General features: G+C 46.9%; 1 protein-coding gene across 2 annotated transcripts; it reads right to left on the bottom strand.

The window, feature by feature from the left end:
- Positions 1–5,658: 5,658 nt before the first annotated feature.
- On the bottom strand, positions 5,659–12,707 carry LOC143837036 (interferon-inducible GTPase 5-like). 2 transcript variants are annotated; one of them, XM_077336451.1, is made up of 3 exons: positions 12,564–12,707; positions 10,189–10,342; positions 5,659–7,566 (listed from the first exon to the last, which is right to left on the bottom strand). In XM_077336451.1, the coding sequence occupies exon 3, from the start codon at positions 7,536–7,538 to the stop codon at positions 6,351–6,353; it is 1,188 nt and encodes a 395-aa protein (XP_077192566.1). In that variant the 5' UTR covers positions 7,539–7,566; positions 10,189–10,342; positions 12,564–12,707; the 3' UTR covers positions 5,659–6,350. The 2 variants fall into 2 exon arrangements, with proteins under 2 accessions (XP_077192566.1, XP_077192567.1); XM_077336452.1 differs by lacking the exon at positions 10,189–10,342 and having other exon boundaries at positions 12,564–12,673.
- Positions 12,708–23,083: the final 10,376 nt, after the last annotated feature.

Below are 23,083 nucleotides of genomic sequence, written 5' to 3' on the forward strand. Positions count from 1 at the left end.
TACCACTATAAGCTTTTGTGCATGCACATGTATCTGAAGATAGGCAACTAGATAGGAGAGGGTGGCATCCCACACATGTAGAAGACCCCAGAAAGGTTTACCAGCAGAATCATTAATTTATTTTAATTTATTCTTGTTATTATTATTAGAAGATTTCTATCCCGCCACTCTCGAATGGAGGGTTACAAAGATAAAACCCATAAAACCCAGTAAACCCTCCCCCCCCCACACACACTAACAATACCCTCCCTTCAACAGCAACCAAAAGATTGGTGGCAAAACATAACTCCATAACCCACAGCAGCCACCCTAGGGGCGAGATGCACATATATCAATACAGCACCCGATCCTATATGGGAAGGCGACTGTAAGCCGCTTTGAGCCTCCCTTAGGTAGGGAAAAGCGGCATATAAGAACCAACTCTTCTTCTTCTTCTTCTTCTTCTTCTTCTTCTTCTATAGAGGGGCCCAGTTGATCTTAACCTTGGTCTCTATCAAAGACCTGCTGGCAGATCATGCTTCACTGTGGTACACTGTTTCAGATCCCAGTTTGAAATTACCCATCTGAAGTCTCCACACTGAAGAAGAAGAAGAAGAAGAAGAAGAAGAAGAAGAAGAAGAAGAAGAAGAAGAAGAAGAAGAAGAGTTGGTTCTTATATGCCGCTTTTCCCTACCCGAAGGAGGCTCAAAGTGGCTTACAGTCGCCTTCCCATTCCTCTCCCCACAACAGACACCCTGTGAGGTGGGTGAGGCTGAGAGAGCCCTGATATCGCTGCTCAGTCAGAACAGTTTTATCAGTGCCGTGGCCAGCCCAAGGTCACCCAGCTGGCTGCATGTGGGGGAGCGCAGAATCGAACCTGGCATGCCAGATTAGAAGTCCGCACTCCTAACCACTGCACCAAACTGGCTCTGGTATGGTCCAATGTCCCCAGGATAGAGGCTTGCACCTGCATTTCTGACAAAGGAGATGAAGAAGAGGAGAAGGTGGTTTTTATATCCTGCTTTGCTCTTCCAGAAATAGTCACCTTCCCTTCCTCTCCCCACAACAGATGCCTTGTGAGGCAGGTGAAATCTGAGAGAGCTTCTGACAGGACTACTCTGTGAGAACAATACTAGAAGGGCTATGATGAGCCCAAGTCAACCCAGCTGGCTGCCTGTGGAGGAGCAGGGAGTCATATCCGGCTCACCAGATTAGAAGCTGCCCCTCTTAACCGCTACACCAAGCTGGCTCTCATGAGCTCCAACTGGCATCTTGTTCTGGGCAACTGGAAGGCATTATGGGGAATGGGGATTTCCAGTCCCCTGGGTGCCAAAGTGAGCAATAAACAATGGAAGAATTAAGTCCATGCATGGTACCACCAACCAATGGAAATGAAGAAAAAATTCAGGAGGAAGGGAATTGGGCAGCAGCATCTACCTTATAGGGTCCACCTGCCTGAAAGATGTTTTTCTCCAATGACTTTTTCTCACCTTGTCCTTCTTCCTCCTCAATTTTCAGGAGACCGATAACCATAAGCCTGATGGAAAATCCTGTCCTACCAACCACTATAGATCCTTGCATAGGCCGTTTTGCTAGGGAACAGGGCAGGGCAGGAGGGTGGTGGAGTGGCAGCTGGAATTTTTAGGATTTAGACTGACTAACAGGCTTTCCAGTCATTCAGGAAGCTCTCATAGTTGTAACCTTTCGTTTCAAGAGTATTAGCAATGCATGCATGTTTCTGGTTCATGTTTTGACTGCCCAATGTGTTTTCCATGGAGGATGAGTTGAAAACTGTACTGTAGATCCATAGTTATGTATACCTATATACTCCTACCATATACATATCTTTCTGGGCTTTCTCTATCCTCCTGACAGTTGCATACTGTGTTATACCTACCGACAATGATACAATGCTGGCCTCATAAATTCAAAAGATGAATAAGAGATTTTACTTTGTTCGCCAAAGTGGATCAGGCTATAGATAATGAAAGAGAGAAGCCAAACTTTAGTGAGAAACAGACTCTGGAAGAGATATGTAAATACTGCCTTGGCAATTTGGGAGAAGGATGGGTGGTCAATCCAAGAGTTTTTCTCATATCCAGGAAGCGCTTGAATATGTACGATTTCCCTCTCCTGCAGAAGACCCTAGCAGAAGACCCTAGTGTGTTTGTGTGTGTGTTGCTAAAGTGAACTGCTGAACACGCTGTTATCGCAATGCAAGTAGAAAGCACAAAGAACAATAGCTGCTTGTACGCTTACATGCAAGAAGCTTCTGGGTTTGAGTACCGGCCTGAAGGCCAAAAGAGATACATGTTATGTGCAAGTGACGTTAATAAAAGGTGCCGTTCTTCGGGGGGAGCGTGGCTGAAAGTCAGCAGACTTCCCTTACACTCGGATACCTGTGTGTGTCTGAATCTCTCTCATCCCAACCGCAAATAAATGTAATTAATTAATAAATAAGAAAGACCAGCCTGAGACAGGGGTACTTTCAGCTGCAGAGAACAGACTGCCTATGGCACTTGAGGGCACCACCACATTTGGAGATGAAGCACCATTGCCCCATGCAGTTGTTTCGGTGTCCCAGCCTCATGGGAATCTCTGTCTGATTCAACAGGACTGTGCCTCTTCTTCTAAGGGGAAGATTGTTTGCTCAAGAGGTCAAAAACTACAGTTTTGCTTGCACACTGTGACTTAGCAAAGCTGTGAGTTTTTTACAGCTTTATAGATCTGTATTACAGAATTAATTTGTATACTGCTTTATATTATGGATATAATATATTATGGATGCCATTAAAGGTTTTTGTATTGCATTGACTTAGCAAAGCTCTTGTCGATTCTTAAAAACAGCATTTAAAACACGTGTCATACCCCTTTCTTCACTAACATAGAATGCTTACCATCCTCTATAACTCCATGCTTTATCCATGTGCATTTCCCTCCCTTCTACTCTGGGAAGTTTTTACAACTTTATACATATGTGCTTTTTCCCACTCTGGGAGGAATGCTATCCATGATCTTACATCCCATAAATTCCCACAGAAGGCTCCTACACTCTTTGCTGAGGATGAGGAATTTAAGAATAGTTGGGTGGCGGTACTTAATAAGTGTTCTCGTGGTTTGATGTTGCTTATGATCGAGAAGTCTGTAGCAAAAATGCCTAAGTTGAAGGCAGAATATCCATCTAAATTAGACGGCATTAAATCCCAGGTGACATCTGAAAGCTTTGAAAGATCTTTAGAATTAGAACTGACTGTTAAGAAGATTTCAGATCAAATTCTAGAGGTAAAGAAAAATAAATTTCTGCAGGACACCCATGATTATTCAAGCACAAATACATTCCGTTGGTTGTCTGGAATTCGTCCTATTAAAACAAATAAGAGGGTTACTTGTCCTGATACTAGTACTGAGCTTGACTCTACCAAGGAGTCTACAGGCACTTCAGGGGATGGAAGTGGACAGTGAAGACCATACCTTGAGAGGAAATTTACAATATCCTCTGGACCATTTATAATGTAATGACGGGAATTTTGGGAATGTCACAACAGGGGGAAAAGGAGAATTTAGTAGTTAATCTTTCTGATACAAGTCTAACTAGAGAGGAATTAGAAGTGTTACAATATGGTATTAATTTTGTTCCTACACCTAAATATCATGCTTTCAATACTCAAGTTGATTTATATAAATTGATTAGACAACTCAAGCTCAGAGTACATTTTGGATGAAGTGGAACAATCTCCATTTAGACCTTATACCACCTGTTGACTTACCAGCTATAAATAATTTCTGTCGATGCTTTCAAAATGAAATGAAGACCATTTAACAAGAACAACCTTTGCCCGTTTTGAACAATGTATCCCAAGAACGCAGGGAAATTATTTCAGAGTTATCCAAAAGAGAGGACATCGTTTTTAAACAGGCAGATAAAGGGGGCACACTAGTAGTTATAAATATGGAAGATTACATAAAGATGGTGGATGAACTTTTAAGTGATTCCACTGCATATACTCCCTTGGATAAGGATCCAACCCCTGAGGTATCACATCTTATTAGAATAGTTATTGATGGAGCAGTGGGGTCTGGAAAAATAGACAGACAGCACTGTTCCTTATTTGCAGATGCCATGGGGTACCATTATTCTATGCCCTCCATAAGATCCACCAGGAAGGGTTCCCTCCTCCCGACCTCCTGCAGGGTGACTTTTGAAGCCACTAGTGCAATTTTTGGACTCTTTTTTGTTGCCCTTTACTGCTGGAATTCCATCATGAATTAGGGATTCTTCGTATCTTATAAAGATACTTGAGGTGATGACAGTTTCTGTGGATAAGTATATCTGCCCAGCAGATATTCTGTCATTATATACTTCTATTCCATTAGAACAAGATAGCGTAGTGATTGAAGACACTTTGAATTCTAGACAGGTGATTGATCCCCTACAGATTTTTTGATGGATTTGACTGATATTATTTTGGAGCATAAGTTTTTTCCATTTTCAAGACCGTTCTTTTCTCCAGAAAAAAAGGTGTTAGGATGGGATGTTCAACAGCTCCACCCATTGCAATTCTCTTTATGGCTAATATAGAAAGGGAGTTCATCTTTAATCCTGAAAAAAATATTTATAAATGAAATGATTTACTTTGGGAAATTTATTGATGATCTGTTTAGTATGGTTCATAATCGGGATCAGATTCCTTTGATTCTTCAGTGGGTTAATTGTTTTCATCCCAATATTCGATTTACTGGATATTTTGGTAAACAAAACATGCCTTTTTTGGACCTGGCCTTGATTGTTGTACCAAATGGAAATATTGTTTTGAACTGTATAGAAAATCTACATATAGGAATTCTTTATTGCATTATAGCTCTTTTCACCCCAGGCATTTGAAACAGAATTTACCCTTCAGCCCATTTCTGAGGCTTAAACAAAATGATTCATCAGCTAATATGTATGAAGTTCAGGCTAATGATCTTTGCAGGAGATTTAAGGACATATAGAGTCATCTTATCTTCTAAGTAATGAGGTGGTGATAATGCCATTTATAATTTTTGGAGATTGATTGAAGACCTTTTTGTGTGTTCTGAACCACCCCTAATAGCCTTAAAGAGACCTAAAATATTACAGATATTTTAATCCATATTGATTTAAGAAACATACAAAGTGATTCTGAGAGTTCTCTCAGAGTCACAGAGTTCTCTCAGCTCCACCTTCCTCACAAGTATCTGTTAAGCTTCTGCTGAGAGAGGTTAGGGCTTCTCCTTTAAGGGAAGCTTTGCAACATGGGAACCAGGAACTGATGCCCTGGTCAGTCAGGGCTTTTCTACATCATTGGAGGCTCGGCAGCAAGTTATTTCAGGGAAAGCAGAGACAGCTGCATGCTTACTCATGCTGGTCTTTCAAATATCGAGGGTGATATCCACTCCAGAATATCGCATGTTGAAGATGAAAAATTTAAATTGCCCAAAATAAAAATGGAAATCACATTCTGTGTAGACAGCACATACTGAATCAACCTGGGATTAGAATAAATCTCTGTGCAGATTCAGCCCTAGTCAGCCTTGTGTCACAAACAATGGCATTGACGCATTTGCAATACTTCATCAGGAGCCACTAAGCAAGAGTTTAGTGTTACTCCACCCTGATGGGTACATGTCCGTCAATAGAAAAACACAGAATGCAAGGTGTTACTGATACAAATCAAAAGATTTATTGGAAAGCAGTGTGGTACAATATACTGCACAAGCAATCTCACACTCTACAAATAAATGGTCTAAGGCACAGAGAAAATCAAGAAAGATGCAGATATGGGACATATGTACACCAGTCACCATCTGGAAATGAAGATTAAATGAAGAAGAAGAATAGTTGGTTCTTATATGCCGCTTTTCCCTACCCAAGGGAGGTTCAAAACGATTTTTCAGTGGGATTTTGATTCAGCAAATTTTTGCCAGAACCCCCCCCCCACATGGCTTTAAACTACTTGTTAAAAGGCTTGATATCAGGAAAGAAATGTTCACAGTCAGAGTCCAGCAGTGGAATCGGCTGCCCAAGGAGGTATTGAGCTCCCCCTCAGAGGCAGTCTTCAATTGGTGGCTGGACAGATACATTTAATGGATGCTTTAGGCTGTTCCTACATTGAACAGGGGAATGGACTAGATGGCCTTTTTGGGAACAGATTTCCCAGCCCACAGCAAGATTACTGAGGGATTCTTCATCTAAGCCAAAGGCCTTGCAGAACGTTTTCATCATGTCCACCAAGAGGCCAATGACAAAAATAAGAGGGACCTGAGATTGGAAGCACCTCTAAGAAGCAGAACTTTTCCTTGCTGGCCACAGGGAAATGAAGGTTAATGGCAGAATCTTTTGAAGAGGAACTTTACTCAGCCAATTTTGCCAGAAGACTCTCAGCATCTTCCACTGCATCTTCCAGGAAGCGCTTCAGCATGTAGAATGTGGTGGCAAAAGAATTAGCTGCACCAACTACAGAGCCAATGACAGGTATGAAATCTGAAAGCTCTTCCAGCACCATTGCAGAGGAAACCAACAGTGACTTGGACGACAGAGACTGCACTAATTCTGGGTTGATCTGGTTGGCCAGAGGAGTCTTCTTGACAGCAGATTTCAGAACGTCGACAGGTTTGCCAACCCGTTGGGCAAGGTTACAGAGGGAATCTTCATCCAAGCCAAAGGCCTTGCAGAAATCCTTCAATGTTGACACCAGGAGAGCGATATCAAAAAGAAGAGAGAGACCTGGGACAGAAATGCCCCCAATGCCACAAGACAAAAGGGCTTTTTTCCAGATAAGGGACTCCATAGCAGCCTTTTTCTCTTGCAGGTGTTCTCTTGAGAAAGCAGGCATTGCCATAATTAGAAGAGGTCTCTTGAGATCATTCAGTTCATCTGCTAGGGTCTTCTGCAGGAGAGGGAAATCGTACATATTCAAATGCCAGCTGGATACGAGAAAAACCCTTGGATTGACTGCCCCTTCTTCTTTCAAATTGCCAAGGCAGTATTTACGTATCACTTCCAGCGTCTGCTTCTCACAGAAGTTTGGCTTCCTTCTTTCAGACTCTATAGCCTGATCCACTTTGGTGCGAACAAAGTAAAATCTCTTATTCGTCTTCTGAATTTCTGAGGCCAGCATTGAGTCATTTATGGTGAAGCGTTCTGAGGCAACAATGATGAAGAAGTCATACCTGTTAAAATTTACCTTTTCTAGGTATTCTTTTGGTTTAAATTCACGGGTCCCTATTCCTGGTAGATCCCATAATGTTAGTTCTGGGAACTGAGGATGGGGATATCCTTCTGGATCCATAGTAGTCTGGTTCACCCCAGTTTTAGCTGCACCTTCTTCATAATCTGAGATATTCCGAAATGCGTTCACAAGGGAAGATTTACCGGCCCCTGAAACCCCTGTGAAAGCAATATCAAGTCTTGTGTCCTTCAATAATCTTAACTCTTTCTCAACACTTGCTAATGCACTTTGGAGATCTCTTTGTCCCAAAAAGGCCTTCATCTCAGCAAGATCCTTTGTTATGAATTCTTTAGAGTTGCTCCCAGCCATAGCTGCTCTTCGGGATGGTTCAGTTGACCTGAATAAGATCAGAAGGATAATGTTTGTTACCTCATGAAGGATAAAGATGAAAGGACATTTCCCCCCCCCCTGAAATTCTAGATTTCATTGTGTGGGGAATTGTCTTTTCTTACATTAAAAAAAGCATTCCTCCACTGGTGAAAATTTAGATCTGTACTTGATGCATTTGATTTTCATGCCAGAAGAAGGGCAGCATATAAATACAGAAAAGTAAGAAATAGAGGGGATATAGTGTTGTCGTTTTTAAAGCACACTGCAAGACTGGTATTTCCTTTGGCTTTTCCATCACTCATCCAAAAGTATTGAGTTACTTGGGGCAAAGCCCGTTTTAGAAACTGGCTAGAAGCAGGGGGTAAAGGATACCTTAAAACTGGGTTAGAAGCAGGGATGGTCTCCCTGCAGCTGGAGCCGCATTTGTGAGGTCGGGGAGAGGGGGTCGGAGGTCAAATGTTGTAGCATGCCCCAAGGCAGCCTGTAAAGTGGCACTTAGAATTGCATCCCACACGGCGCTCTCCCCATGCTGGTCTTGGGAGCACGGGAGGAAGGGCGGAGGCCACTCCTAGTCTACATTTAAAGCAACCCTGGAGGTAGAAGGTGCCCTCCAGGCTGTGGGGGGGGGGGGGCTGGAGGCCACACAGGTCCCATGCTGGGTGCCGGAAAAGCATGAGTTTCCACTGGCTCTAGCTGCCAGTTCTCCATGCAGGTGCAGCCCCCAGCATCCACCATCACCACAGGAGCAGGGGGACCCAGGCAGCTGCCCGACATGGAGGAAGCAGGTCAGTGTGGAAAGCACTATCTTGCGGTCTTGACTGGAGGGCAGGTGGCAGTAGGGGCGGAGGAGATGGGTGGGCTGTCTCTGCATGGGCAAGAGGAGTAAAGGGCATGGTCAGGAGGCAGGCAGCATCCACAGAGACATGTGTGTGGTGGCAATGGGCAGCCTCCCAGACCCCAGCAGCAGCTAGAAGAAAGGGATGGCCACACTGTGAGAAGTACCCTGCACATCTTTACACAGCCCGCAGCGCCACGGGCGCCGCGGACTGAATAAAGCTGTAAGGGCTTAGGGGAAGGAGTTAGGGCAGGCTCTGTCCAGGATGAGGAAGGGTGCCGATTGGCCCCTTCCTCCGGACAGACCATCGGCTGGGCCAATCGGCAGGCGCTTCGTGGCCGATTCCCGCCCTGCCGACAAGGGAGCAACTGCGAGCCGCAAGGAGCGCTGCTCGCAGTTGCTCCCTTGTCGGTGGCCTGACGTCAGGCCGCCAGCCAAGGGAGCCCCCGCCAGCTGCGCGGCAGGGCTCCCTGCAGGGAAAGGTTAGCGCCCATTATATTTCTGCATACAATGGGCTTTGCCTCTAGTTTTATTATATTAGATACCATTATAGCCCTGGATTTTTTAAAAATTACATTCAGGACACTTTGGGGGGAAGAGGGCAAAGAGAGCAAGGGTGCAGAATGGTTGGATTAAGGGATGCAATGACAACAAAGGTGCACGCAGGCAACGTTTTGCAAAAACCAAGCATGATGGGAGGCTGCCTCCATCAGACTCAGTGCAAAAAGCATGTTGTGAATTTCGGCCTGGGAAAACCCAATTTCAGCCTGAGGAAAGCCCAAATGCAGCTATACTGAAGCCCAATTGCAGTTTTCAAATGAAATCCAAAGGGAGGCTAAAAGAGGGGGTGTCTCCTAATGCAGAAATGGTCTGAGGAACAAGAGCTCAAGAGTAGATCTTTCTTTGACAGAGTTACTGCCCCGGAGGGAGGAATGCTTGGAGCTCTGTGGGTGGAGTTTGGGGAGGGTGGTGCCAGAACAGGCCCCAGCATCCTGAGAAAACTACAAAAGCCAGTTGATTCCAGCCGTGAAGACCTTCGACTGCAAAATAAACTGTGTCTTTTTCATCTATAGAGACAACCTTACTATAGTTATCACAAGGGAAAAACAAATGATGACAAACACTCTTCAAAGGCACCACCTCATTGGCCTTTTCACACGCCTCCCACACCTTCTAGCAATCTGGGCTCCTCCTGCCCCCGACTCAAATACAAAATGGTGGTTCTAATGAGGGCCCTTCCCTCCCACCCCAATTTCCACTTTCCTGAAAGGAGTTGCATGACCTTGTTTTTTTGTGGAATTAATTATTTGGAATATCAGCACTGGAGATAGCGGGTTCCCTCCCAACCTACCGAAGCAGCTACAAGAATATTCTTTTATGCCACAGCTGCTGCAAGACTAATTGTTGCGACCAGATGGAGTCAACCGTCCCCACCTGGACCAGAAGAATGGATAGACAATTTGAATACGTTCGTATCAACAGCGAAACCGATGAGCATTTTAAATCAAGTCATCAAAAGAGTTTCAGCAATGCTGGGAATGTCTACCTAAAGTGCTAAGATTCATAAAGAACACTGTGTTGTAACTTAAGGACGAGACTGTAAAGGGAAAAAATCGTGAACCTCCCCCTACCTTCCCCCTTCCATATCTGACATTCGATCCCTGCATCTTCTACCTTTTTCCGTATAAAAATAAAACAAATATTTAATTAAAAAAAAACAACCACTGGATATTGCAGGTTCTGATAAACTGCATGGCCTGTGAAGAAGTTTGGTATCAAGAGAGACTGGCTTACTGGTTTTAGCTAAGGGATGTCTTCTTCTTCTTCTTTAATTTTTTTTTCTTAAGAAACAGGAGAATCTGTGGCCGTTAGGTATTTGTCTGGGTGGACTTTCTGAGAAATGGTCTCCTGTCTCTTCTGTGTTACTTAATAAATAAGAGTCTGGCGTCTGGATGAAAAGGAAAAAGAAAATACATACGTTTACAACCCAAAGCCCTGTGTGGCCCAGCCAAGAACAGAGCGATGATTTCCTGGAAGTAGCTTAACTTTTTGTCAGCCGCTATATTTATCTTTTGGGAATGCAGGTTAGAAACGTTATTGACTTTCTGATCCCGAGCACAAATATTCATTACTAAAGATACGAATTTCAGATAGGAGTGCCAGCCTCCAGGTGGGAACTAGGGATTTCCCAAAATTACCCCTCATCTCCAGACTACAGAGCTTGGGTTCCCTGAAGAAAATTAATGCCTTGGAAGCTGGACTCCCACTGAAGTCCCTGTCCTCCCCTGGGTCTATCCCCAAATCTCCAAGAGTTTCCCCACCTGGAACTAGCAACTGCATCCCAGCCTGCCCAGCCCTGCTGCCAGCCAGGGGGGATTTTGCAACCATCATTTCAAGGATGAAAAACAGCCTTACAAGAAAAGCACCCAGAGTGGCCAAGCCTATTAATAAACAGAACTACAATCCTTCAGAAAGCTTTTAAACTCTTAGTAAGATTGCCGTGCTAACTCTTCATACTAGGCCTGTCAGTCTGCCCCACATATTTAAAAAGCCCAAATTGCGCGGAAGGAACAAACGGGCAGGATGGAGAACTGAGGAAGCAAAGAGATCGAAGGTGCTGCCAACATTCTGCGTGGCATTTTGAAACTGGGCTGCCATAGGTACCAAAAATGGTGTGGAGATGGCCCAAAAATCAGAGAGATACTCTTGGCTTGAGGATGGAGGCCATGAAGAGAAAGGATATGCAGAGACACATGTCATGAAGGGAACATGCACTGTCAGGTGGGAGGGAGATCAGCAATGAAGTTGCACCCCTGGGACCTCCTCTCTAATTAGCAATTTGGGCGGGGGGAACTACTCTGGCTTGCAACATTCCTAAGGTTTTTGGGCATGGATCCTGAGAAGGGGCCTCAGCAAGACATAATGCTTCAGCAACCATCCTCCAAAGGGTGCCTTTACTCCAGAGGAGCTGACAAATGTCATCAGGAATTCCCTTGTAGAAGAAGAAGAAGAAGAAGAAGAAGAAGAAGAAGAAGAAGAAGAAGAGTTTGTTCTTATATCCTGCTTTTTTCTACCAGAAAGAGTCTCAAAGCAGCTTACATTCGCCTTCCCTTTCCTCTCCCCACAACAGACACCCTGTGAGGGAGGTGAGGCTGAGAGAGCCCTGATATTCCTGCTCAGTCAGAACAGCTTTATCAGCGCCGTGGGGAGCCCAAGGTCACCCAGCTGGCTGCATTTGGGGGAGCACAGAATCAAACCCGGCTCACCAGATTAGCAGTCCGCACTCCTAACTACTACACCAAACTGTAATTCTGGGAGATCTCCAGATCCTTCCTGGCACCCTTAGCTGTGCATAAATGGAGCAGTAGGGATCCCTGCCAAAGGGATAAGTAGCCCCCTTTAATTGTCTGAGGAAGTGTGCATGCACACGAAAGCTTGCACCAAGAGTATAATTTAGTGGTCTTAAGGGTGCCCTTGGACGCATACTGTGTTCAGTAAATCCCTTTGTCTGTTTCCTTTTGAGCAAAACCAGAAGCTTCCTGTTTTGAAGACCTATTATTATTATTATTATTGTTGTTGTTGTTGTTGTTGTTGTATTTATACCCCGCCTCCCCCCCGAAGGCTCAAGGCAGCTTACATAACCCCATCCCCTAAAAACCATAAAATAACAATAAGTTCCAGTAAATTTACAATAGTTGGTAACCATTGGTCACAGTGGCAACAATGATGGCTTAATCTTACTCATTTAGTCTCCGCATCCTCAACTATGGGAGGGGGGGGTGACACTCTCTACTGCCAGTTTGTTGGGGGGGGGGCCTGATCTTCTTACTTAACTATAAGCCTGGCGGAAGAGCTCAGTCTTACAGGCCCTGCGTAAGTGTGGAAGTTCACTGCCTTTACAATTGAGCTTGCCATTTGCCCTCCCTGTGAGTCTTCCTTCTGCCCTCCCCCCCACCCCCAATATAAAATGTTGCCTGGGTTTAAGTACTGCACTGTTTTTTTTAACCAGCAAACCTTCCGAGCATGTGAAAGGGGCATGGCATGCCTTTGTTGAAAGAGTTCTTAAAATACGTTCACAGAGATTTTAAATCCCAGAACAGAGAGGCTTGTGAAGGACCCCCCTCCCCTGAGCCTACCAAGAAATTGGATAGCAGGAGAACTCTACTTACCCTTACAGCCCAGAGATGATTTTGGATGCTGGGGATGAGGGTTTCTGCTTTCACTGCTCCTTGCAACTCTCACGAACACCGAAAAAGAAAGCAAGCGCTTTATATAGCACCAGAAGCCTTCTGTGGTGTCAGGCAACTTAGAGAGAATAAATCACATGGTTTCTTGAATGTAAACTGGCTGGATAGTTTCAACAAAAACACATCATAAACTTGATTGGGCATCCTAGGGATGCCAGCCTCCACATGGGGTCAGGGGATTCAGCCAGAATTTCAGCTCATCTCCAAGAGTGAGAAGTTCCCCTGCAGAAAGTGGATACTTTGGAATATGAATTCAGTGGCATTGTCCCCCGTCCTCCCCAGATCTCCAGGAACAGCCCTATTCTACCCCCCCCCCACTGGTGGCCGAAGGAGGGCACCTGGCAATCCTAACACACACATGTCTGCTCCTTGCTGGGACACTTTTGCTCCCTCTGAGCACCAGTGAGAAACAGGAAGTCGGGTGTAAATGGCTCGAGACATTTCAAGGCTGCAATCCGCAGAACAGGAAGAGTTGGTTCTTACATGCCGCTTTTCTCTACCTGAAGGGGTCTCAAAGCAGCTTACGATCGCCTTCCCTTCCCTCTCCCCACAACAGACCCCCTGTGAGGTGGGTGATACTGAGAGAGCTCTGAAATCACTGCTCAGTCAGAACAGTTTTATCAGTGCGGTGGTGAGCGGAAGGTCACCCAGCGGGCTGCATGTGGGGGAGTGCAGAATCGAACCTGGCATGCCAGATGAGAAATCTGCAGTCCTAACCACTACACCAGACTGGGCTGAGTGTCTGCCTGTGGGGATGACCCTTTTCCCGGCAAGTAGAGGTGGGGATCAGAAAGTGAATAGTAAATGGCTCCAGCCATTGGAATCCTGCAGCCTGGGCCAAATCACTGATTGCAGAGACCGTTTACGCACAGGGGACTTTACTGCCCCAGCTCCCATGCAGGAGCACAAATTGGGGGGCGGATGAGGTGCACCAGGCCAAATGCTCCTTCATGTCGGTGCAGGAAGAGGTGGGGCAACCTTCCACAACTAAAACTCCAGGCTGGAGCCCGGCATGAAACCTCCAGCGTGTAAAGAGTCAGAGAGCAGATTCTTCTGCTGCAAAAGAGCTCAGAGAGATTTAAACCATCAGGTGGATCAATTTGCAAACCACCCTACTGGTTCATGGTTCGGCCATAAGCCACGGAAATATGGTTTTTGTGCATCCCTTGTTGACACTGCAGGTAAAGTAGTAAAGTAGTAAAGTAGTAAAGTAGTAAAGCGGGATTTTTTGTCCGCTAGCTCTCACCAGGCTCAATGGTTTAGTGCAGCTGTCCCTAGCCCGGGGACCGGTACTGGTCCGTGGAACAGTTGGTACCGAGCCGCGGCTCCTCCTCGCCTCCTCAGGGGCTGCCCTGCCACTCTGCCGCTGGCTCACCTTTGGTGCTCTCCGGCGGCCACCATGGTTGGGACTCCCCCTCAGCGTGGCACTGCACAGCTGCTGCTGGCAGCACCCCCCAGTGGGTGGCGGAAAGTCAGGGGGGCTGGCGGGAAAGCCAGCGGAGCAGGGACTCAGGCAGCGGCAATGTCCCTTGGCAAAAGACTACCCCTCCCCAGGCCTTAGTAACATTGCCAAGCGTTGACCGATCCCCAGTGATAAAAAGGTTGGGGACCACTGGTTTAGGGTATTCGGTCTCTTGTCACTTGGCTGGGATCTTCCGACTATGGTTGATACAATAAATGAATTGGAGGCCTGTGTGCTGCCTTTGGAGGTGACGTTTGATGGCTTCAAATGGCTCTCTTTACCCGAAGTGGACATGTTTCTGGGGTCAGTCAAGGCTTCCACTTGTCCCCTTGATCAGTGCCCATCTTGGCTACTCAAAAGCGTGTGGCCAGTGGATAGGAAGTCAGCTCAGGGATATTATAATCTCTCCCTGGTTACTGGGGAGTTCCCTGAGCTGTTAAAGTGGGCAGTGGTGCGCCCTCTCCTGAAGAAGCCATCACAGGACTGGCAAAATCCGGCCAGCTACAACCTGGTTTTGCATCTGGTGTTCCTGGGCAAGGTAGTTGAAAGGGCTGTGGTGGACCAGCTCCTGGCATTCTTGGAGGAAATTTCAGCTCTTAATCCATATCAGTCTGGCTTCCATCCTGGCCATGGGGTGGAGATGGTACTGGTCGCCCTGATGGATGACCTATGTTGCAAGCTGGATCAGGGTGAGTCACCCATGCTCATTTTGTTAGATCTGTCAGCCCCCTTTGATGTGGTTGATCATGAGTTACTGGCCCACCAACTCTCTGGGACGGGGATACGGGGCACAGCTCTCTGCTGGTTATGCTCCTTTCTCCATAACTGGACCCATAGGGTGGCTGTGTCACATTCATATCTACTCGCTTGTGGAATTCCCCAGGATGCAGTGCTCTCCCCCATGCTCTTTAACATCTTCATGCATCTTCAGCTGGTACAGAGTTTTGGGCTGGGCTGTCATCAATATGCTGATGACACCCTGCTACATCTCCTCAAGGATGGCCACCCGGAATCCCCCCTGGAACCAATTGCTAGATGTTGTCATGAACCCCGATTCATTCCATCTAGGTTTCGTTTCCAGCGCCCTCTCAGATCTCTCCGGCCGGTTCTGGCCAAGGCCATAAAGCAATAAACCTATCGCCGAGTTCTCAGCCTCCCTTCCTTTCCCAGCAGGAGATGCTCCATGCGAATGTATCAATCTTACTGTAAGTGTCCTTGTGGAGACAACTCTAAGTCTGCTTGATAAGATTCCGGGCCATCTGGTCGCTTGGGAATCTACCTACCTCTGCTGTTCCCTCGCTCTCCCGCCGAAATGCTTCCGTGCCCCCTCCCTTATTAGGTGGGCACTATAACTGCTTTGCTCATTTGTACTTTGTTATTATCAAGATCTTTGCTTAGGAAGATCTTGGCTTGCTTTAGCGTTCTGTGGACTCTGTCAAATAAAGCTCATCTTGGATTTGCAACTACCCGTTGGGTCTTGGATGTGTCTCTATCGCGGACTCAGTGGGCAGGGCTCAGCCTGATTCCTGACAGATGTTTGGAAGCCATGGCTGAATGGCTAGAGAAGAGATGTCTGCAACTCAACCCCTCCAAGATGGAGATCCTATGGCTAGAGAACTGGAAGGTGTCATGAAACTCATAATTCCTGACCCGCATCCTTTGTTTACCTTGTTCATTCATGCTCCCGGATCTCCCACTGGGTTGTGGCACCTCCTTGGGTCCTCTCCACAGTGCCCCTCCCAACCTTTCCCTGCATTTCAAAGGCTTATCTTGCTGTACTTTCTTATCACTCAACTTCAAAGCTGCCTTCTCCTTCTAAATAGATGACCAACTGAGTGGACTTTTGCACCTCTGAAATCAGAGAACACTATTGCTCTTTTCCTGTGTGAACCCAGGTTCCCAGCAAAAGCCAATTCCCTGCTCCCCTCTCCATGCCCAGGTATATATTCTATGTGAACCCCATCCTGGTGTCTCTGCCAAGATTCCTGTCTGCGAGTACAGATGATGTGTAGAGCCTGAATTCTTCCAAATAAAGACTTTTACTTAAAGCTTCAACCCAGTGGCCAAGAGTGGTGTCTGGGGAATAATTCTGTGAGGCGTCAACCGCTTGGTTCCTGACAGAGGACAGGAAAGGAAGCAGGTTTACCCGCCCTGTCCAGGATGTAACTTACTACCGCATTCCAGGCCAGGAACTTGGGAGTGACCTTAGATGCTTCCCTGACTTTGGAGGCACAGGTCAAGAGTGTAGCCCGCCAGGCAATTTCCCACTTTTACCAGGCACGGCTACTAGCGGCCTACTTGTCTTCTGATCACCTGGCCATGGTGATCCATGCAACAGTCACCTCCAGACTAGATTTCTGTAACTGGCTCGACACAGGCCTGCCCTTGTCCTTGATCCAGAAATGGCAGCTGGTGTAAAATGTAGCTGCTAGGGTCCTCACACCTTGGAGGGCTCATATCCAGCTTGTGCTGAGGCAGCTGCACTGGTTGCCAGTTGTGATTTTATGTCCTTGTTTTGATTTTATTTTAATGGGATTTTATTGGGGATTTCAGTTACGAACTAGGTTGTAACCCACTATGAGCCGGTTCCGGGTGTGGCCGGAAATAAAAATCTGAGTAAATTGTGGTGCAGGCCTAGTGAAGCTTCAGAAGCCCTAACTTCTCTTGGCGGGGATTTGCCTCTTGGATTTATTTCCCCTCTTCTGCTGACTCCAATCCTCTCCTGCCCCCGCTTCAAGAAAAGAAAGAAAGAGACTCCTGCTGAGCTTGGCTCCCCCCTTCTGAGCTTCCCTAATCATGTGCAGAACACTTTTCTGTTTCAATGGGGGGGGGGGGGGATAGAGGAAGACCCAAGTTCAAATCAATCTGAATTCAGAAGGATCCACAATGGAATAAATAAAGTAAGTACAGAATCAGGCTTTCTGGAGACAGCATGGAGATTCGCTTCCTGTTTTCATGTAATGGGAAGGGTGGAAGAGCTGTATCTACAATCAAGCCAAGCAAATACTGAAAGGGAGGTGAGCTAATCTTTTTCAAGATACAGTTTGCCGACCAGACCTTTTAACCAAGAGTAACAAACAAGATTTACTGCAGAACCCCTCCAGTATTTAGTGATTGCTTAGTTACTTCTGTATGGGCCTCTTGTGGTGCAGAGTGGTAAGGCAGCAGGTCCTAGTTTGACAGTCTAACCATGCTGGGAGTAAAGCGGTAACATCACCTTGCATGATCTGGACACTATAGTTCTTTTAATACAGTCCAAAATCCCTTTTCACCACCGAGTCACACTGCTGACTCATGTTCACTGTATTGTCTACTAAAGACCCCCAGATCATAGAATCATAGAATCATAGAGTTGGAAGGGGCCATGCAGGCCATCTAGTCCAACCCCCTGCTCAACGCAGGATCAGCCCTAAGCATCGTAAAGCATCCAAGAAAAGTGTGTATCCAACCTTTGCTTGAAAACTGCCAGTGAGGGGGAGCTCACCACCTCCTTAGGCAGCCTATTCCACTGCTGAACTACTCTGACTGTGAAAAACTTTTTCCTGGTATCTAGCCTATATCGTTGTACTTGAAGTTTAAACCCATTACTGCGCGTCCTCTCCTCTGCAGCCAACAGAAACAGCATCCTGCCCTCCTCCAAGTGACAACCTTTCAAATACTTAAAGAGGGCTATCATGTCCCCTCTCAACCTCCTTTTCTCCAGGCTGAACATTCCCAAGTCCCTCAACCTATCTTCATAGGGCTTGGTCCCTTGGCCCCAGATCATCTTCGTCGCTCTCCTCTGTACCCTTGCAATTTTATCTACGTCCTTCTTGAAGTGAGGCCTCCAGAACTGCACACAGTACTCCAAGTGTGGTCTGACCACAGTACTCCAAGTGTGGTCTGATTCTTTGCACACGTACTACTGCAAAGACAAGTCTCTCCCATCCTATAGTGATGCATATGATTCTTCCTACCTAAATGGAGAACTTTACATTTATCATTATTAAAAATCATTTTTGCCCAGTTTTCTAGCCTGTCAAGATCATCTTGTATTCTGATTCTTCTGTCTTCTGGTGTGTTTGTTGCCTCTCCCAGTTTAGTGTTATCATAAAATGTTTTATAGACTTTATCTGACACCAAGGAAACTATAATTGATGTATAAGTCGATTTCTCTGATCTGCTGGAAATATAATTGTAAAAAAGGATCTTTATTCCATCTGTGAAGGCTATGCAAATCCACTAAAACAGTGGTCCCCAACCTTTTTATCACCAGGGACCGGTCAGTGCTTGACAATTTTACTGAAGCCCGGGGGGTGGGGAGTAGTCTTTTGCCACTGCCTGAGCCCCTGCTCCACTTGCTTTCCTGCCGGTGCCCCTGACTTCCCGCCGCCCACTGGGGGGCGCTGCCAGCAGCAACTGTACAGTGCCACACCAAGGGGGAGCCCCAGCCATGGTGGCCCCTGGAGAGCACCAAAGGTGAGCCGGCAGCAAAGTGTCAGGGCTGCCCCCGAGGCAGCAGCCGGGGAGGAGGACAAGGAGGAGCCGCGGCCCGGTACCGAATGATCCACGAGCCGGTACTGGTCCTTGAACCAGGGTTGGGGACCAATGGGCCAGAGCAGTGCCAACTGGATGTTTCTGTTTATTGTTACTTTAAGCAGAGAGGAGTCTGAGAAATGATATTGACCAAATAACATGAAACCTACCTGCAGGTAAAAGAGGGAACAATGTTCCACCAATGGTACAAGTGGCAAAAGGGTTTGGTACCAGTTCTGCAAGCTGGGCTTCAACCCAGTCCTATTCTCTTGATGATCAGTACGGAGACAATCCCACACTCTGGCTAAAAATGGTGACTCAATGACATTTTATTAGTATATACGTATAACTGTGCCTGTTCTAACACACTTTCATGGGCCACTTTGCTGTACAGCTAAAGAACTGACTAATAGCACAAGCCTCTGTAGGTTTACTCAGCTGAAAGTCTCACGCATCCCACATGGTTTACTCCCAAATAAGCCTACACCAAATTGCAATGACCAACGTATGATGTAGCACAGTGGTCCCCAACCTTTCTGAGGCTGGGGACCGGCAGGGCAACTGCCCCGCCCGTGCATCGTGCATGCACGGGCTGTGCCTGTGCATAGCGCATGCGCGGCCAAAATCGTGCATGCGTGGCACTTTCGCGCATGTGCAAAAGAGCAGCGCATGCGCAATTTCGGCAGCGCATGGCGCATTCGTGCATGCACGGCCCGGCCGCACATGCGCGATGGGCGGCGCGACCCTGATTCCCTCTCCCCGCCCTCCCGCAGTAAGAAGCTTCCCGGGTCGCAAGCTGGGGCCTGGGAAGTATTTTACTGAAGGGGGGCAGGGAGAGGGAGCCGCGGCCCGGCGCCATGGCCTTCGCGGCCCGGCACCGGCCTGCGGCCCGCAGGTTGGGGACCACTGCACTAAAACATTTTAGCAAACGATACACACTAAGACCCTTTATGCATGGTGGCAGCTTCCCTGTGCTGGTGCCGTGCTGTTGCGGCGGGGCATGATACCCCCTGTTTCCCATGTACACACGGGAGTGGGGCATGCTGGGTTGCCCTGACGTAGCACGTGCACGCGCTTTACACCGGAGCCAGGAGGGTCGGATCGCTGCCGGACGAGATAAGTGAAGCAGCAGGGGTGTGGGAGGTGGGGAGGGGCCAGGCCCCCTCCACACACACTTGTGGGGCCAGGGGGCTGCCCCTGCCAGCTCCGTGGCTCCACGGAGCCCACAGGGGCATGCAGTGTCCCTTAAGGGACACCGTAGGGTCGGGCCTGGGCGGGCTGACAGGCCTGGTGCTGGTGATTATGCACAGTGCTGGCCTGCCACAGCCCCGGCTTACCCAGGAAGCTACGGAAGATCCCGTGTTTGCTTAATGCGGGCCTTCCGTAGCCCTGGGCACACTGGTGGCGGCGGCAAGCATTATTGGGGATTTTCCCCGAAGTGCTGCCACCGCCAATGCGGGCAGTACAGCCCGTGCATAATGGGCCTAAGATAGTTTCCATAACTAAAATAGAGATTCCTCTCACCCCAGAATTATTTGTATTGTACATGGTGAAAACAAATAACCAGATAAATTGATTCTGTTCATGATATCGGCTACTAGGTTACCTTTTGCGCAAAAATGGAAGGGAAAGGATATCCCTCCAATAGATCAGTGGTCCCCAACCCCCAGTCCGGAGACTGGTGCCGGTCCCTAGATCAGTCGGTACTGGGCCGCGGCTCTTCCTTGTCCTCCTTCCCAGCTGCTGCCTCGGGGGCTGCCCTGCCACTCTGCCGCCGGCTCACCTTTGGTGCTCTCCGGCGGCCACCATGGCTGGGGCTCCCCCTCAGCATAGCACTGCGTAGCTGCTGCTGGCAACGCCCCCCCCCAGAGGGTGGCGGGAAGTCAGGGGTGCCAGCGGGAAAGCAAGTGGAGCAGGGGCTCAGGCGACCGTGTTGTACCTCAGTCCTCAGTAAAATTGTCAAGGGTTGACCGGTCCCCGGTGATAAAAAAGTTGGGGACCACTTCAATAGATGATTGGCTCCTAAGAGCAATTTCAATGGCAGAGTTGGATAAGCTGTGAAATATCATGAAGGATCAAAATACAGACTCTTTTTTACAGACTTGGAACTCTTTTCTAAAGTTTATGGAACTAACCATGCCTGGAACAGTCTTGGCAGCTTTTAGATTCCAGGTTAAGAGATGGCAAAGATAGATTTGAAATAATATGTTATTTTTCTTCTTTTTTTTAAATTCTGCGTAGACACAAGAATCTGTTCTTCTTTCTTAGAGACTGAAGCACTCCCAATGCTTATTATAGATGATACTTTGAAGACTTAGTGGAGGGGGGAGGTCTTAACTAGGTTTTTGAAATTAGATACATTTCCTGTTTACTGTTCTGTATTCACATTTGTATATAACCACACTTTGCAATCGAAATTTATATCAGTTTGTTTCTTGATTGATTCAACATAACATGAAATATTTTGAAATAAAGGAAACTTGAAATTACATAACCTCCCCCAAAACAGTAAGACACATAACAGTAAGACTTCAGTTGCTTGGAAGGTTTGGTTGGTGGTAAAAATAGTGTGGTATTTAAACAGAGGCAGCATTTCCTGTTTGAGTTGAGGTCAGGCAGGAAACTCACCGAAAGCGTAAAAGGCAGTGTCTCTGTTTCACAGCAAGTTATCAAAACAACACAATACAACAAACTGGTTTTTTTTTAAAGCAAATGGGTTTGGCGTGGATCCCGTCGGCCCAGTCAGAATAATAGAATCATAGAGGTGGAAGGGACCTCCAGGGTCATCTAGGCCAACCCCCTTCAGAATACAGGAAACTACCTGCCTAACCACAGTGACACCAATTCCAAGCCCAGATGATCCCTCGCCCCCAATCAGAATCCTTGGCCAGTCTGGCCTGGAAGGAATTCACCTCCTGATTCCAAAGTGGTGATTGGCATTTCCCCGGGCATGCAAGGAAGGGCCACAAGAGCCAAGCACCATCCCTCCTGCCCATCCACTTACAATCTGCCTAAGTTGAAACGTAGAAGTTTGAGAAGTGTGAATTATTTTATGCACTTGTATTACACACTTTATTGCTCGATGGCCAGCCTCCAATTGTGCTATTGCTTTAAAAGTGGTCCCTGTGACATTATGCCCTTGTGAAGCATAATGTCACTTTATTGCTTTATTGTCAGCCTCCAGGGAGGGACCAGAGATCTCTTAGAATTACAACTCAGATCCAGACTACAGAGGTCTGTTCCCTCCAGAGAACACAATTGCTTTAGAGGGGGTCCCTGTGAGGTTATGTCCTTCTGAGGTCCCTCCCATCACCAAAATTGTTTTCTCCTACGCTCCAACCCCAGATCACCAGGAATTCCCCAACCCAGAGTTGGCAACGCTACCAGAGAAGGAAGTGCTCTTGGGAAATGTTCTTAGAGATGGGAAGAATCTCTGCAGGATATAATGCCACGAAAGACCATTTCTAAAGCAGATTCAAGTGGGTAGGCGTGTTGGTCTGAATTGGCACAGTAAAATCAGTCCAGGAGCATCTTTGAGACCAACAAAGATGTATTCAGGGTCTGAGGAAGAGTGCTTGCACTCGAAAGCTCACGCCTTGAATGAATCTTCATTGGTCTTAGAGGTGCTACTGGACTCTGATTTTATACTTCTTAAGCAGTTATTCAGAGGCACAACAGGCGGTTTCTACTGGCCTCCTCTCTGCAGGACAGCTCTTTCTTGTGCCTATTTCCAGAGAAGGAATTCATCATCAACAGTTGGCACCTTGCATTCCAGCAGGGCTCCTGCTTTGCCTTCATACAGTGTTGACCAGAGGAAGGTTATACTGTGTCCAGTCCACTGACCTCAATGATCTGAGAAGGGTCTAAGACAGCTTTTCTCAACTTTTTTGCCATTGAGAAACCCTCATTCTTCAGGCTTCGAGAAACCCCAGAAGTGGTGCAATTGTGCAGAATATGGTTGGGAAGCAGAGCTGTGGACACGCCCACCCGGGGTCCATCCTATTCCCACCCCCTCTAGGTTCATCATTGGCCATGATGGGAGGTCTACATGGCCATAAATGGCTATAAACACCTGAATAACATTTAATAAATTTTAGAAATGTATATAAAAAAATCAACTCCTACCCATTTGGGAAACCCTTTCAAAGCTATCAAAAAAATTATTATAGTTCCTAACACTGCCAAATTATATTATAGTGACAAATATATTTAAAAGCAAGCCAGGTTTCAGGCATTAGTCTCCCTGCTTTGAGGGATTATCCAAAAGCTTAACCACTTCTGCACGGAGGGCCAAATCACACTATATCTCCTACCCGCAATGGTGGGATAGTACATTGCACTATTTCTCCCCTCTACACTCTGCCGCCCCTCTTGCCTTTTCACCTTCTCACTAGCAAGGAAAAAGGTTCAAGTGAGAGCAATGTGCTGTTGACTCACTGCTCATCCGCCTGTCCATCACTGGAGA

The sequence above is a fragment of the Paroedura picta genome, chromosome 5, assembly GCF_049243985.1.
Source record: "Paroedura picta isolate Pp20150507F chromosome 5, Ppicta_v3.0, whole genome shotgun sequence".
NCBI classification, from domain to species: Eukaryota; Metazoa; Chordata; class Lepidosauria; order Squamata; family Gekkonidae; genus Paroedura; species Paroedura picta.

Excerpts from the sequence above, each read along its gene's own strand:
- LOC143837036 (XM_077336451.1), bottom strand. The coding sequence starts at position 7,538 with ATGGCTGGGAGCAACTCTAAAGAATTCATAACAAAGGATCTTGCTGAG.